The sequence below is a fragment of the Mesitornis unicolor genome, unplaced genomic scaffold (genome assembly GCF_000695765.1).
Source record: "Mesitornis unicolor isolate BGI_N332 unplaced genomic scaffold, ASM69576v1 scaffold34, whole genome shotgun sequence".
Taxonomy (NCBI): domain Eukaryota; kingdom Metazoa; phylum Chordata; class Aves; order Mesitornithiformes; family Mesitornithidae; genus Mesitornis; species Mesitornis unicolor.
In genome coordinates, this window is record NW_010177812.1 from 28993 (window position 1) to 41597 (window position 12605).

Sequence of the window (12605 nt, forward strand, 5' to 3'; positions counted from 1 at the left end):
CAGTTATGATCTCCTTTGCCTGATAAATAGCAATACAGGGAAGATGGGTCAGCTGAAATGGATCATTTGCATCTCTGAAATCTCTGACCCTTGGTGAGAAAAAGAAGAGGGGTTTTATTTTAATTTTATTTTACAAAGCAGCATTTGGTTTTCTCCCAGTGTTTCCGGTCTTTAAAAGAACTCTATCTTTAGCTCATTATATTTATCTATGCCTGACCATGGATCATGGCTGAATTTCTTGGACCTGAAGCATCTCCAAGGGTAGCTTTGGGTAATGAGAGAATGCACAGCAGGAAAAGCATCCATCTGAAATTCATAATTTCTGGAATGAAGGGTCATCTCTGCCTTTTCCATAAGTTGGGCAAACGATGTGGCCAAAGTGGTCACTAGTCGTTAGAAGCAGAGACCTATCGTAAAGCAGATTTTGGCTTGCTGCATATGGACGATGAGGCCTGAACTAAACACAGAGAGATGTGAGAGCTTATCCATCACTTGAAGGGCCTGAATGATCCCTTGCTGTCCTTTTATAACACAAAACCAGCCTTTCTGGGGTCCCTGCAAGTGCCCTGCTGCAAGGCTTTGGATAGTGTGTGGCAAGCCAGATTGAGATGGTCTTCACTTCCCATCCTGCCATCAACATTTACAGACATCCCACCAGGGCCAGTTGTTCTTGGCAGCAAGCTGGAAAGATGCAGGGTGGAGAAGGCTGCAAGAGGCTCAATATTTCCCTTCTGCAAGTGGCAGGGTTATCCCTGCAGCAAGGGGCTTGCTGGCTCCTTCAGCCTGCAGGGCTGTAGCTGGTGGTAGAAGAGGGAAAGCTGTGTGTTGCTGACACCAGCATTGAAACTGACTGGGAAGAGAAGACATAAAACCACCTACAACAACCCTACCAAAGCTATCCTTGACAGTGATGCCTCTCTGTGGCTGGTGGTATCTGAAGTGTGGGGAAAAGTAGTGTCCATTTTGGGACAAGTGGGTGGTAGGATACCTACCCCTTCCCAGCTCCCTTGTACTGACTGCACATGTATGTCTGTGTAAGGGAAGAGGGAGGAGAAACAACCTCACCAATGCCAGTTGTGTATCTTGAAGTGGCTTTTTTGCAAGTGCCTTCTGGGGTTAGGAGCCAACGGGCCACAAAAAGGGAACAGAGTCTTCTCAGAGGAGGGGACCTCTTTACTGCAACAAGCACAGGAAGAGCTGGACTAGTTAGAAATGGGGCAGGTTTTCCAGGAAAGCAAAGTCCCTGTTTAGAAATGGGGAACAGCTGAAGACAATTCAATGAAAAGACAATTCTTCTCTCTTCTCCTCCTATCTCTTGACTTTCTAGGCTACCCTGTGATGTCTGGTCCTACGACATTCAAAAACATCCCAGTTTTGGGGTTTGGCAGTGGGTACATTGTACAGTTTGCCAGGCCAGTGTTTCCTCACCTTCTTGGGTGCTGGGCTCTCACTGAAGCTGACGGGGATTTTCTGGATTTTGCCCAGGTGGTTGGAACCCATGGTCGGCTTGGGGCGACTGTACCAAGGACTGCGGGGGAGGCCTGCAGACCCGCATGCGCACCTGCAAGCCCCTTCCCAACGAAGGTCTTGTCTGCGAGGGAGTCCTGGAGGAAGGACGGCTGTGCAATAGGAAGGCATGCAATAGTAAGTGGAGGCATGTTCCCTTGCACGCGCGCGAGTGGGTCACCCTTCCCAGGAGGAGCTTGGCCTCATTGCCATAAATAATGAATGATGCTCTAGAGGCACGGCGAAACTGTTGACAGGCTGTGTCAGAGCGGCAACCTCAGGGGAGCATGCAACTTCGGCTGTGCATGGCCCTGCCTTTCCCTGCCTATCTTGTGGTCACGCATGCACGCGCGCACATGTTGACACATGTCTTCCAGCACATAGACCTGCAGATCCAGACCTTTACCCCAAAGAATAGGAGTTAATCCATAGGAATCCATAAGCAGGCTTACATCAGGTATTCATATGCTGGTGATAATTCTGCTTCCGAATGGCAAAATACGCACCATTAAAGGCATTCCTTTGGCAGTTGGAGCCTCTCTCCCAAATAAAAAAATAAATTGTGCAGCTAAGAGAGATGCTAATCTTGCTTCTTTTAGGCTTAGTTCACCTTCTCAGTCAAGAACAGTGTTACTGTCTCTTTCTTTTACAAAATGAAGCCTACAGTCTAAGATGCAGTGAAAGATCTGGCCATTAGACAAACAAAATTCAGGGCTTTAGCAAGGCAAATTCTTCAGCAGATGCTCTGCTCTTCTCCTGTAAAGCAGCCTCTTTCCAGATCCTTTTCTTCAAAGAGCAGAGGACAGATTGTCAGCACCAGTCAGAAGTCAGATATTGATGGGTTGAGGTGGTAAACCTCTGGCACTTACCTCTACAGTTCTTCTTTTGCGTTAGCTGAGTTGAAAGGGAGATGAAGAGGAAAAAAACAAGAGCAGAGGCAGCTTAGCCAAATAAATACAAGTGAATAACTGATTATAATTATTCCCTTCTTTTTATTTGAAATTCATAGTAGAGAATGTTTGAATAACTCCTCCAACTAGTCAAATAACTAGGGAAAGTTCAACTGTCTTCAAAGGCAGGAAAGTATTTCCTGATAAAGGAGAAGTTCAAATAGAGGAACATAAATATATTCCTCTAATAAGAGCTAAAATGATTTCATGCATTTTTTACCACTTCCATAAATTTAAATCTTGTTACAATTAGGCTTTCCTCCCGCCCCTTTTTTTTTAAATGAAACCTTCTAATATCTTGAATTTCATCTCGTTGACTCACTGTTGCTAATTTTCCTCTGAGGTTCGCCCACACTAGGGGAATTTAATCTATGTCTCCAATGCTTACTGGTGACTTTGGACTCATAACACAGCTGTGGCTTGAGGCAGTGAGGGTAAGAGTGCATCTATCTGTGGGCAGGGACCTGGAAGCTGGATCTGAGTGGGGGTCCAGCAGTGGGACTTGAGTGCACCTGAATGGAGCTGAAGGAAGGGTCTCAACTGACGGTGCTGTCAAGAAGAAGAAAACAGAGATGGCATTGTGGATGGGTAGAGGGGGACCTGCAAATGTGGCCATTCTTTGAACATGGGGGCACATAGGACAACAGGCAAAAAACTCCTTAAAGTGTCCCTCCTGTGCTGGACAAATAAAGTAGGGACCCAGCTTCCCAGGCTCTTTATGCAGGATATCTATCCCCATCGCTAGCCATCTTCAAATGCCTCTATGGGACTTGTTTGATTCCTTCACATCCCTCTTGAACTGGAGAATAGAGGAGGGAGTGAACTGGACACTGTTTTCCAGGTCCAGCCTCACTACCACAGAGCAAGGGGCAGAACATCTTCCCTTACTCTCCCACAGGGGTCAAACTTTGGTCATCTTCATGTTCAGTCTTCTGAGATTGGTGTGGTAAGGAGGGATGAAGTGGGATGGTGGGCAACTGTGGAACCTTGAAGTCTGGGCTGGGTTTCCAGCTCCGCTCATTTCACAGAGCACAGCAGTGAAGGTTGAGACGCTCTTTACTCACTATTTACTCACTCGTCTTTTCCAGAACACAACATTCAACAAACCTCATTCTAAGTCCAGAAAAACCTGATTGTGCTCCAGGGGGCTATGATTCAATAAATGATTTCATTTGACTCCCTGACCTCTTCCCATTATATACCAAGTCAACCCCTGCTCCAAATTGCAGCACGGTTGGTTCAGCTGAGCTTATTCGGGAACTAAGTGGAAGGCTCTAGTTTGGAAAAAGAGTACACCCACAGAGTAGAGCAGCACAAATTGATTTATCCCTTTGAAATAAATAAGTTAATTCTGATTAATTTTCCCAAGGGCCTCTTTGCAAACTGCTGAGCCACGTTGTGATGCTTTCATGCTGGAAAGCATTTGAGGGAACAATTAATCTTTCACAAATACTTGCCCATGCACATCTCGAGGTCTATGTCCTACCTCAGGATAAACCTGTATCTCTTCATATCTACCAAAGCTGTGCATTTGGGTCTGATCTCACTTCTCAATGAATCTTTGTTACCTTTACAGTTATGCTCAAGAGAGGTGCATTTACCCAGGAAGGGCTTTTAATTTTTTTGCACATATCCTTTCCTTCTCTTCGCTATGATCTATACTAAAACCTGAGAGGATTTAGAAGTAGAATATAAATCCTATTTTAAATATGTCACTGTTATTTTCATTGACTTTTGCTCATAGATTTGTTAGGGATGAGTAGGATGTTCATTCTTCCACTTGAACTGTTATTTTCCCAAGTGTTCATTATATGTTACAGTTAAATAGATTTTAATTCATTTTTCTAAATTTAAAGGAAAAAAAAAAGAAAAAGAGGAAAAGGAGAACAGGACAGAAGAACATTTTTATCCTTAACTGGGCAGCATTTCACTAGCTTGTAATAATAACTGACTAGCTCTTACAGTATTGTGGAGTAGCTGACACCTTAATTTTTCAGTGGAAAATGAACAGGAAAAAAGCACTCTTTTCCTTGACCACAGGGCCACCTATAATCCTGATAAAACAGCAAAACAAAACAGGGAAGAACATTCTGATATTTTTCTCTTTGCCGTGGGCGTAAACTGAAACTTGTCCAAGGAAACTAATACCATCACTGAAAGTAAAATCACCACCACCTTCGAAATGGTAAAACGATCTCTTTTCTTTAGCTTCTTCCTTACTTTTGCTAAAGTGGTTCATAAGCTGATGAGTGATTAGCAAGAGTGTTTCAGCTGTTTATTTGGAAATCCAGCAGCAGGGAGAGGTCTTGGACTGATACGACATCTGAGGCAGGTTCCCAGTGGGAACAACTTTGAGTGCTGCCACTCAGCTGCCTGAAGCTACTGACATGAACTATCATGGAGGATCTGTGAGGGTTTCATTGGCTTTATTTGGCTTGGCCATGGCAAATGTGCTAGAGGGATTTCTTGTCACACAGCTCCTTCTCCATGCGTGCCTTCTCTGGGTCCTGCCATACTTCTTTTCCCAGATCTGCTCTGGGTTTACCTTCAGCAGGTTTCAGTATGCAGCAGTGGCAATGGTGGTTCTCAATCTTTCCAAGAGTTATGACTTCTGGCAGCTTGGTCACTGAAATATAGGTATAGCTGCATGGTTCCCAGAGCTGAGTCTAAACACATTGTCTGGAGGCCATCGTGTTGTTTGAAATCACTGCACAGGGACAGCTGAATGACTCCACAGGTGCCTCTTGTATGTGTGCTTTATGTTTTTCCACTTTCTTGGGCCACCATCTCTGCTGTTTCTTTTAATAGAGTCTATTGATTAATGATCTTCATCTTGCTAAATTTCCCCAGGGATATATACTCAAGCCCAATAGCAAGTGAGCCAGGTAAGATATCTCCATGGGCAAAACCCAAAGCTGTAAAACACTGAAGAAAATCTGTAATGAAAGCTCATCCCAAATTGGACAGGAAATTTTGTCTGGAAACAGCAGCTTGGCTTAGGCAGAGCCTTTTTTTCATGGCAGCTTTTCAGCTCAAGAGACATAATCTGAAGGACAACATTCAGTGTTTGTTGTAACTCTTATTTTTCGTTGCTAGAGGCAAAGGACCCGGTGATATCCTTCTCTCAGCACAGACAGGGGAAATTTCCTCCATCTGTTGGATTTGGCCAGGAGCTGCTGTTTTATAGAGAGAGGAAAAAAAGCCAACCCAAGTGCAGTGGCAAGTGTTTGCAGAGGAGCTTTCCAGGTCCACCCCCTTTGGATGGAAGGGGACACCCGCTCTGCTCCGGTGGCCGCGCTTCACTGCAGGGTGCAAAAAGCTTTGGTTGCTCACAACCTGGCATGCAGATGGTCCTTGCAGGGAGGCTGGATGAGCAACATGGCAGGATAACATTCAAGCCAGAGGGGCATGTCATGGTCCTGACCCTGGTGCTGGAATTCACCAGAGCCAAAGATATGCAAGAACAATCATAGACGTAGGCAGTCTGCATTTATTCCTGGGGAATGAAAAACGGCAGAGTAGCCAGCTGAAATCCTGCCATCCCATCTGGCAGAGGCAACGCAAAACCATCTCTGACATTTATGAATATGCAGATTGGGTAGATAACATCTTCCCTAGGCTGAGAAAGGGGTGGTCACATCCTGCCATCAGGTGCAGAAATGTGACAGCAGTGCAGTCTCATCTATCCATGCCGGATTCCCAGCATCAAGCATGTTCTTTATCTAGCCCTTCAGTTGCGTAACTCTTAGTGGTGTGAAGAAATGCGTTTATACATGACATACAAAAGACTGAGCTTCAGTCTCATTCTCTACTGCCCCAGATTTTCATTAAAAATAGCCTTTCTTTTCTGCAACCACCAAGCTGAAATATCCTATGTATGTATAAGAGCATCTTCATTCTTCACAGATGAGGCTAGAATCCATTGCAAGCTGGAAGAGCACCTTGTCCTACAGGTACCTGCTGACATTTCACCCTGTCTCCCTTTTAATGGTTGTTCAGGCATTTCATATCTGAGAGTCGCATATCTCACCCAGTGACATTTCCACAGGTCTCAGATGTTCAAACCCAAATGCTTTGGACCATTTCCTTAGCTGGTGCAACTGCCATGTATCCAGTGGCCTCCAAAATGACCCTCACCTACATTTGCTAAGATCTTGGGTTTTAGGGGTTGTTAGTGATTCTGCGCTTCTCAGTTTTACTTCTTTAGCAGCTGCTGGATGCCCCAAAAACTCCACAGCCAACATTGTCACCTTCAGTGTTGCTGCAGTGAGATACATTTACTCAATTTCAATGTGTTTTTTTAATCATCCCTTTCCACTCGTTGCTTTGGTCTGTTCTCTCATTCCCACCACCCCAGCTTGCCTGGATGATTTTCATGAACCTGCTGTTTTATTTGCCTCTTCTGTTTGGGGGACAAGTATAGAGGGAAGAGTGTGCAGCTCTGGTCAGACATATTTGGATGTTAAAACCTTGGCCCACAACACTGCGAAGTCTCTGCATTCATTTTTTTCCCTTGGTTGTGTTTCAAGGTGGTGTCTGGCACATTATAAGTTCTCATTAGAAGTGTTGGTCACCTGCTTCCTCTTCTCACCAATACCAATATTGCAAGATCATCCTCCCCATCCACATTTGAACTATGTTCTTTCAAAATCTCACCTGCTTGCCTTTATTTGCAATTGAAACATCTCCATGTTCCCTCCAAGGGCATTATTCCTCTAGCCTTTGTGCTGGCTCCTTCAAGGTGCTGGGTATTTCAGCAATGTGCCGTACTCATGGCATTTTTACAGCTGGGATCTAAATCAAGTCTTAGCCTTCCTTTGATCCTGACATTATTCCTCTCCACTAACCCTGTTGTGGGAAGCAGGCTCCTGAAATCCAACCAGTTCCCCACTGCTTTTACTTTGTCCCCTCCACCCCATAAAGTTGAGGTGCATAAGACTCACAGAAAATCTTCATTTGCACCAACTTTGCCTTGTGCATAAGGGACCTGGCTTCTCCTTGCTTTGTTCAGAACCATGGTTGATTTTTGCATGTATTCAAGAGAACGGTCCAGGTTAAATCTAAGCCATGCTCTGTGTTAAATGGGCACGGATCTGCATCTTTGCCATACCCTTTCCAAAGGGGATATAGCCTGCCTGCTGTGGTAGAGTAACTCCAACCTAAGTCTGGAGGCTGGGGAAAACTTGGGGGAAGCTGGAAGGGTCACGCATTAAGCCATTAGACCTGATTGCCCTTAATTAGGATGAGCAATAACAGCCCAGGCTTGTCATATCTTTCAGGAAGCAAACGAATCATGCAGCTCCTTTGAGACTAGGGTCAGTCATTAGGAGATGTCAGGTGCCCAAACTGGTGAGAGGAGGTCTAAGGTGCCAGGGTTGCATTTAAAGCTTTTATTTTTCTCTTTTATCTGTCCTTCCTTCTGTCCTGCCTCCTATCTCTCTGTCCATCCATCCATGCATGCTCACTGGCTGCTTCTGGGATATTCAGTCCCAGGTTTTCCTTGTCACCTTTCTTGCTCTGGGCAGCTGACAAAGCCATCCAAGCTCCACATGTACCCCTTGTTGCCCAACCCCTTTTTCTCCTGCCAGCCTAAACAAGTCTCTGGGAACTGTATGATACTTACTGCAGATGGAGATTTTGCGTATTTCTGTGGTTTGTATGCTTTCATGAAGAGGACTTAAATCAGAGCAGATGAAAGTCCACGGATATAACCAGCCACGGGTGCTGGGATTGGAGCAGGGTTTGTGATGTGTCCCAAATATGGGGCTAATTCAACTTGTCTTCTAAGCAAACTCAAGACACTGGATATTGGAAAGCTAGTTAGTGATGGGCATTTTTAAAAAACTGAATCACACAGGAGAGTCACATGACTTCTTAGCTAATAAAAACATAAGATTTGGGCCCCTTCTATTCCAGTAAAGAGCCAGACAGAAACAAGATGTATGCATGTATCAGGATGTTTGTAGTGCTGAAGTTAGTTAAGCTATTGGTGTCTTTCCTTGATGATAGCAGCTGGTACTAAGAGGGTTTGGAGGAGTTGGTATGACCAGTTCAAGTTCCTTAAGTCCTGTTCTTGGGCAACAGTAATGGGATATGATATAATTACAAAACCTAGATGGGACTCTTCATGAATGAAGTTGCTTAATATAAAATCTGGCTCCTGGCAGGGACTCTCTGAATCATTCTTCTCCCTCATTTTCTTTCCCTTTTTGGATGGCAATAAAGACTCCTGCCACCCCACTGAAGCTTCATTAACCTCTATTAATTTTCTCGGGGTGCTGGGATCAAATTTGTCACCATTTCATCTCTTGGCAATTTGTACTTCTTGAAAAGATATCTGACTGTTTTACCTCCTTGGGGAAAAAGATCCTTTGGTACTTGCTGTCTGGAAACAAATTGGTTGCCAGATCACAAATTACTCAGGCACAGCTCTGCTCTTTAATAGTCCTCATGACTCCAGTGGAGTCAGCTGATATCTCCTGATTTACTGGTGGGAGTGATTTGGTTGCTATTGCTTGGTTGTTTCTCTGTTTACTAGGGAAGGCATGTGTCAGGGTTGCAACATGCCAAATACCATGGAGAACTGAAATTTTAGTTTCCCTTTTAGCAAATTCAGGGCTGATCCACATGGGATGCAATTGCAAAGCTGACAGAAGTGTGGGTTTGGAAGGAACAGGAGTGCTAGCTGTCGGGCAGCAGTTAAATTACTTTTCTTTACAATGGATGCATTATTTACCTCCTGATCTCAACAACATGGTCTTCAGTGGAAGATTTTCAGTTAGAACACAGGGATCAGGAGCTTTGCTCTTTCATCTGAGTCAGAAAGGTGCCCAGCCATAGCTTTGTTGTCACATAAGTCACTTCATTGATACCAGACCTTCATCTCTCCTTGTTGCTGGTGGTAGAGCAGAGTCTGTGAAGGAGATATCCTTTTGAGCTATCCTTTTCCTTTTCACCTGCCCTCACCTGCCTGCTCCAGTCAGCATTTTCTGGTTACTCTACAGGGCATTGCTAAGTAGGTGTTGTTTGCAAGGCAGAGTTTTCCACCAAAAAAATACTGCCAGTCATCACCATAGATCTCAAAACACTTCTAGGGATGGTGGGATTCATTTTCAGTGCATTTGAAAAGGCTAAATACTCCACAACTACAACAAGTACAGACACCCTAGAAAACCATTGAGATTGATTACAGTCCAGACATAAGGGATCATATTTCACATGGTCCCAAGTCTCGCTGACAAACGAGGTTAAACTGCTGGTCAGACCGCGTCTTTCAGGCTGGCTCAGTGCTAAAGCCATGGGGACTGCTGGTGGCCAGGGGTGCTGGGGTTGGAAAGTAGGCGGTCGTGTCAACTGAATGTTGCAGGTCGCTGTTGTTTATACATGTAACCTTTGTAGTGAAAGATCTTGCAGAGTGAACCAAGGTGTATTTACATGACCCATTACCTTGCCATAGCCAATGGACGCTATAATTCCAGAAGCCAATCGCTGAGGTCCACAGATAACAGAAAGCGAGAGGACACTGACGAACTGCAGCACTACGGGTACCCTGCACCTCAAATAGGTAAGCTCTGACCTACCACAACAGCCTCTGGAGCTGGCACACTGTCTGGTCACTGCAATTCCCAGCTGGGCTGGGCTGACTACATTGACTCGCTTTGCTGTTTCAATGACCCAGATAACCAACGCTTTTCTCTCCAGGTTAGTGTGGGCTTATCCAACAGTCACACACTGACCAAATGGTCATCACTCTGTTCCTGCCCCCTTGCCCTACAAGGTTTTGTGTTGTTGCCATTAGTCAGAGAAGGTAAAAAGGGTTAGATGGAAAGCCCTAACCAGACCATGCTTCTCACAGACCGCTTCTCATCACCCTGCCTACCTCTAAGTCACTGCTTTGTCTGAACTATCTAAACAGTCATGGTTCATTAAGCCAAAGCTGACCTTACTGTGATACAGCCTCTTTGCTGATGTCCATGGCATGCCTTCCTATTGACTGTAAGAAGAGGTGTGCAGGGTGTGATGGGGAGGAAGCAGGAGTGCTTTCCTCTGTCACTGGGTCTTCAGTGCTGTGTGAGGACTTGTATCTGATAGGTTCTGCAGCAGGACCTTCCATTATCCTGCAATAGAAGGGTAATAATACATAGTAATATCAGAGAGTGTGATCTGGGAAGATGGGAATGAATTGGCCCTAGATCTATGCCAGGTCCAATCTGGAGTGGTTTTCTGCTCTCCCTTCACACCTGCTTTTTCTGTCAGAAGCTCAACACACCACAGGCTCTTGGGCAAAGCAAGGCATGCTGACCTTGACTGCAGGTTGAAATCATTGCTCAGTGACCTTGAAAACAGTTTGTGCTCTAAAAAGGCTTCAGACAGGTGATTTGAAGAGCCAGAGCTGTGAAGCAGAGGCAGAGTGGGATATGTTCTGGGGTGAATTAGCTGTGCTACATCCAACCCAGCAGAACTTTGCCAGTGTGCAGCAGTGAACAGTGTCAGGAAGCAGCACCATGGCATGGAGGTTCTAGGAGTGATGGGCAATGGCTGGGCCTGTGGCTTTCAACACAAGGCAGGGGACGGTCTGAATTCCCTTGCCACCCTGTACTGAGTTTGCTTCCTCCAGTGGGAGATGCAGAGTCAGTGGCAGCTAGCAAAAGGCTGCAAGAGAGGGAGGACATTTGCAATGCTGTAACCTGGTGAAACTGAGCTCAGTCTCTCAGTGACACGTCCCCAAATGCAGAGGAAGAGAAAGCACTCCAAGGCACATCCTGTGATGCCCCCTCTTTTTCCTACTCTGCCTGCTCCCAGGTGCTTTCCTGGCACTTTATTCCAGCCTGCAGCTGAGCCATCAGGTTTATAAGCTTGGTATTTCATCCTGATGTGCAGCTGCATACTGCATCTGGGTTCAGTGACTTCTCCATTAACTCCCTGCCATCACAGCCCCTGTTGTAGCATGGCTGACTTGGGCTGCAGTATCCCTGAGCGTAGCATGGGCCGGGAGATGCGTGTTGTCCTGCTCCAAGCTTGCCACATCTCTGCCACTGTCCAAGGAGCAGCAACTGAAGCCAAGTTGTTCAAAGAAGTCAGAATGGGGGAGATGTAAAGACTGGGAAGAGGGTACAGCCCAGGAAGGGCTTTAGAAGGAGTCTTTAGCTGGTGATACCAAGGCAAAGCACAAGTCTTCCTTAGCACTCAACACAGTTTGTATGGGATAAGCCATTTCACATCCACTCAAGACCTAGAAAAATATGAAATACAAAGGAAAATAACTGATGCCAGCTATAAACACTAGAGATAAGGAGATGGTCGAGCCCTGTTGAAGGCCAGTATTTTCTCCTACCCACCCTCGCCAGCTCTGATGTCCAGGTCTTGTTGGCACATAGGCTCTGGCAGAGTTGTGCTCTCAGCTGTGTTGCCACTGGCTGCCTGCGAGTCTTTTCCAGCAATAGCATAGGAGCAAGATCCAGCCCAGTAGGTCCCTGGCATGGGCCCTCCCAGCTCAGCCCACAGACTGCTTTCAGGAGTGCCAGCAGCAGGATGTGAGCAAATAAGTGTCTCACACGTAGTGAGATGTCAGATTGACAGACAACACCAAAAAAAAAAGGGAGCCTGGCAGAGGGTTGACAGCAATGTGCCGCTTCATTAGCGCCAAGGGAGGAAGCATCATGGTGAAGCTGCAGGCACTGATGGGAACCCTTCAGCCAGCTGAGCTCTCTGTAAAGCGAGCTCAGTTACTCTGAGGGCTGGCCAGGAGCTGGAAAGAATCCTGGATTGCATTGCTACATCTCCACGGAGTGATGCCCAGTGTATCTCCTTCTTCAGCACCTGCTGGGCCCTCTCCAGCTGCAGCAGAGATGCAGCAGAGATGCAGCAGAGATGCTGCAGCTGGCCCGGTGGGAGTAGTAAGTCCTGCAAAGGGCCATATTCCCACCTGCAGTGGGAACACTCCTTTGGGACACTCCTGTTAATCATCAAGGTATCCTGGAACATCACAGGACTAATCAAAGGTCAATCATGCAGACACATCTACCTACAGGCACCAGTCATGATGGAGGGTGTTGCATAACCCCTTGTACTCTGGCAGGGTGAAGACCAATTTGGTGCAGCGCATCTCTGACTGGTCTAATTATATGACAGTATTTAGCTGTACTAGGG

At 45.9% G+C, this 12605-nt stretch overlaps 1 protein-coding gene across 1 annotated transcript in view; it reads left to right on the forward strand.

Moving 5' to 3' along the window:
• The first annotated feature begins 445 nt into the window (after positions 1–445).
• The window catches only part of LOC104538858 (brain-specific angiogenesis inhibitor 1-like), a 45173-nt gene continuing 33013 nt past the window's right edge, over positions 446–12605 (forward strand). The window contains exons 1-3 of the mRNA XM_010182214.1: positions 446–473; positions 1486–1644; positions 9913–10020. Of these exons, the coding sequence (XP_010180516.1) occupies positions 446–473; positions 1486–1644; positions 9913–10020 (295 nt within the window). The remainder of the gene's footprint in view (positions 474–1485; positions 1645–9912; positions 10021–12605) is intronic.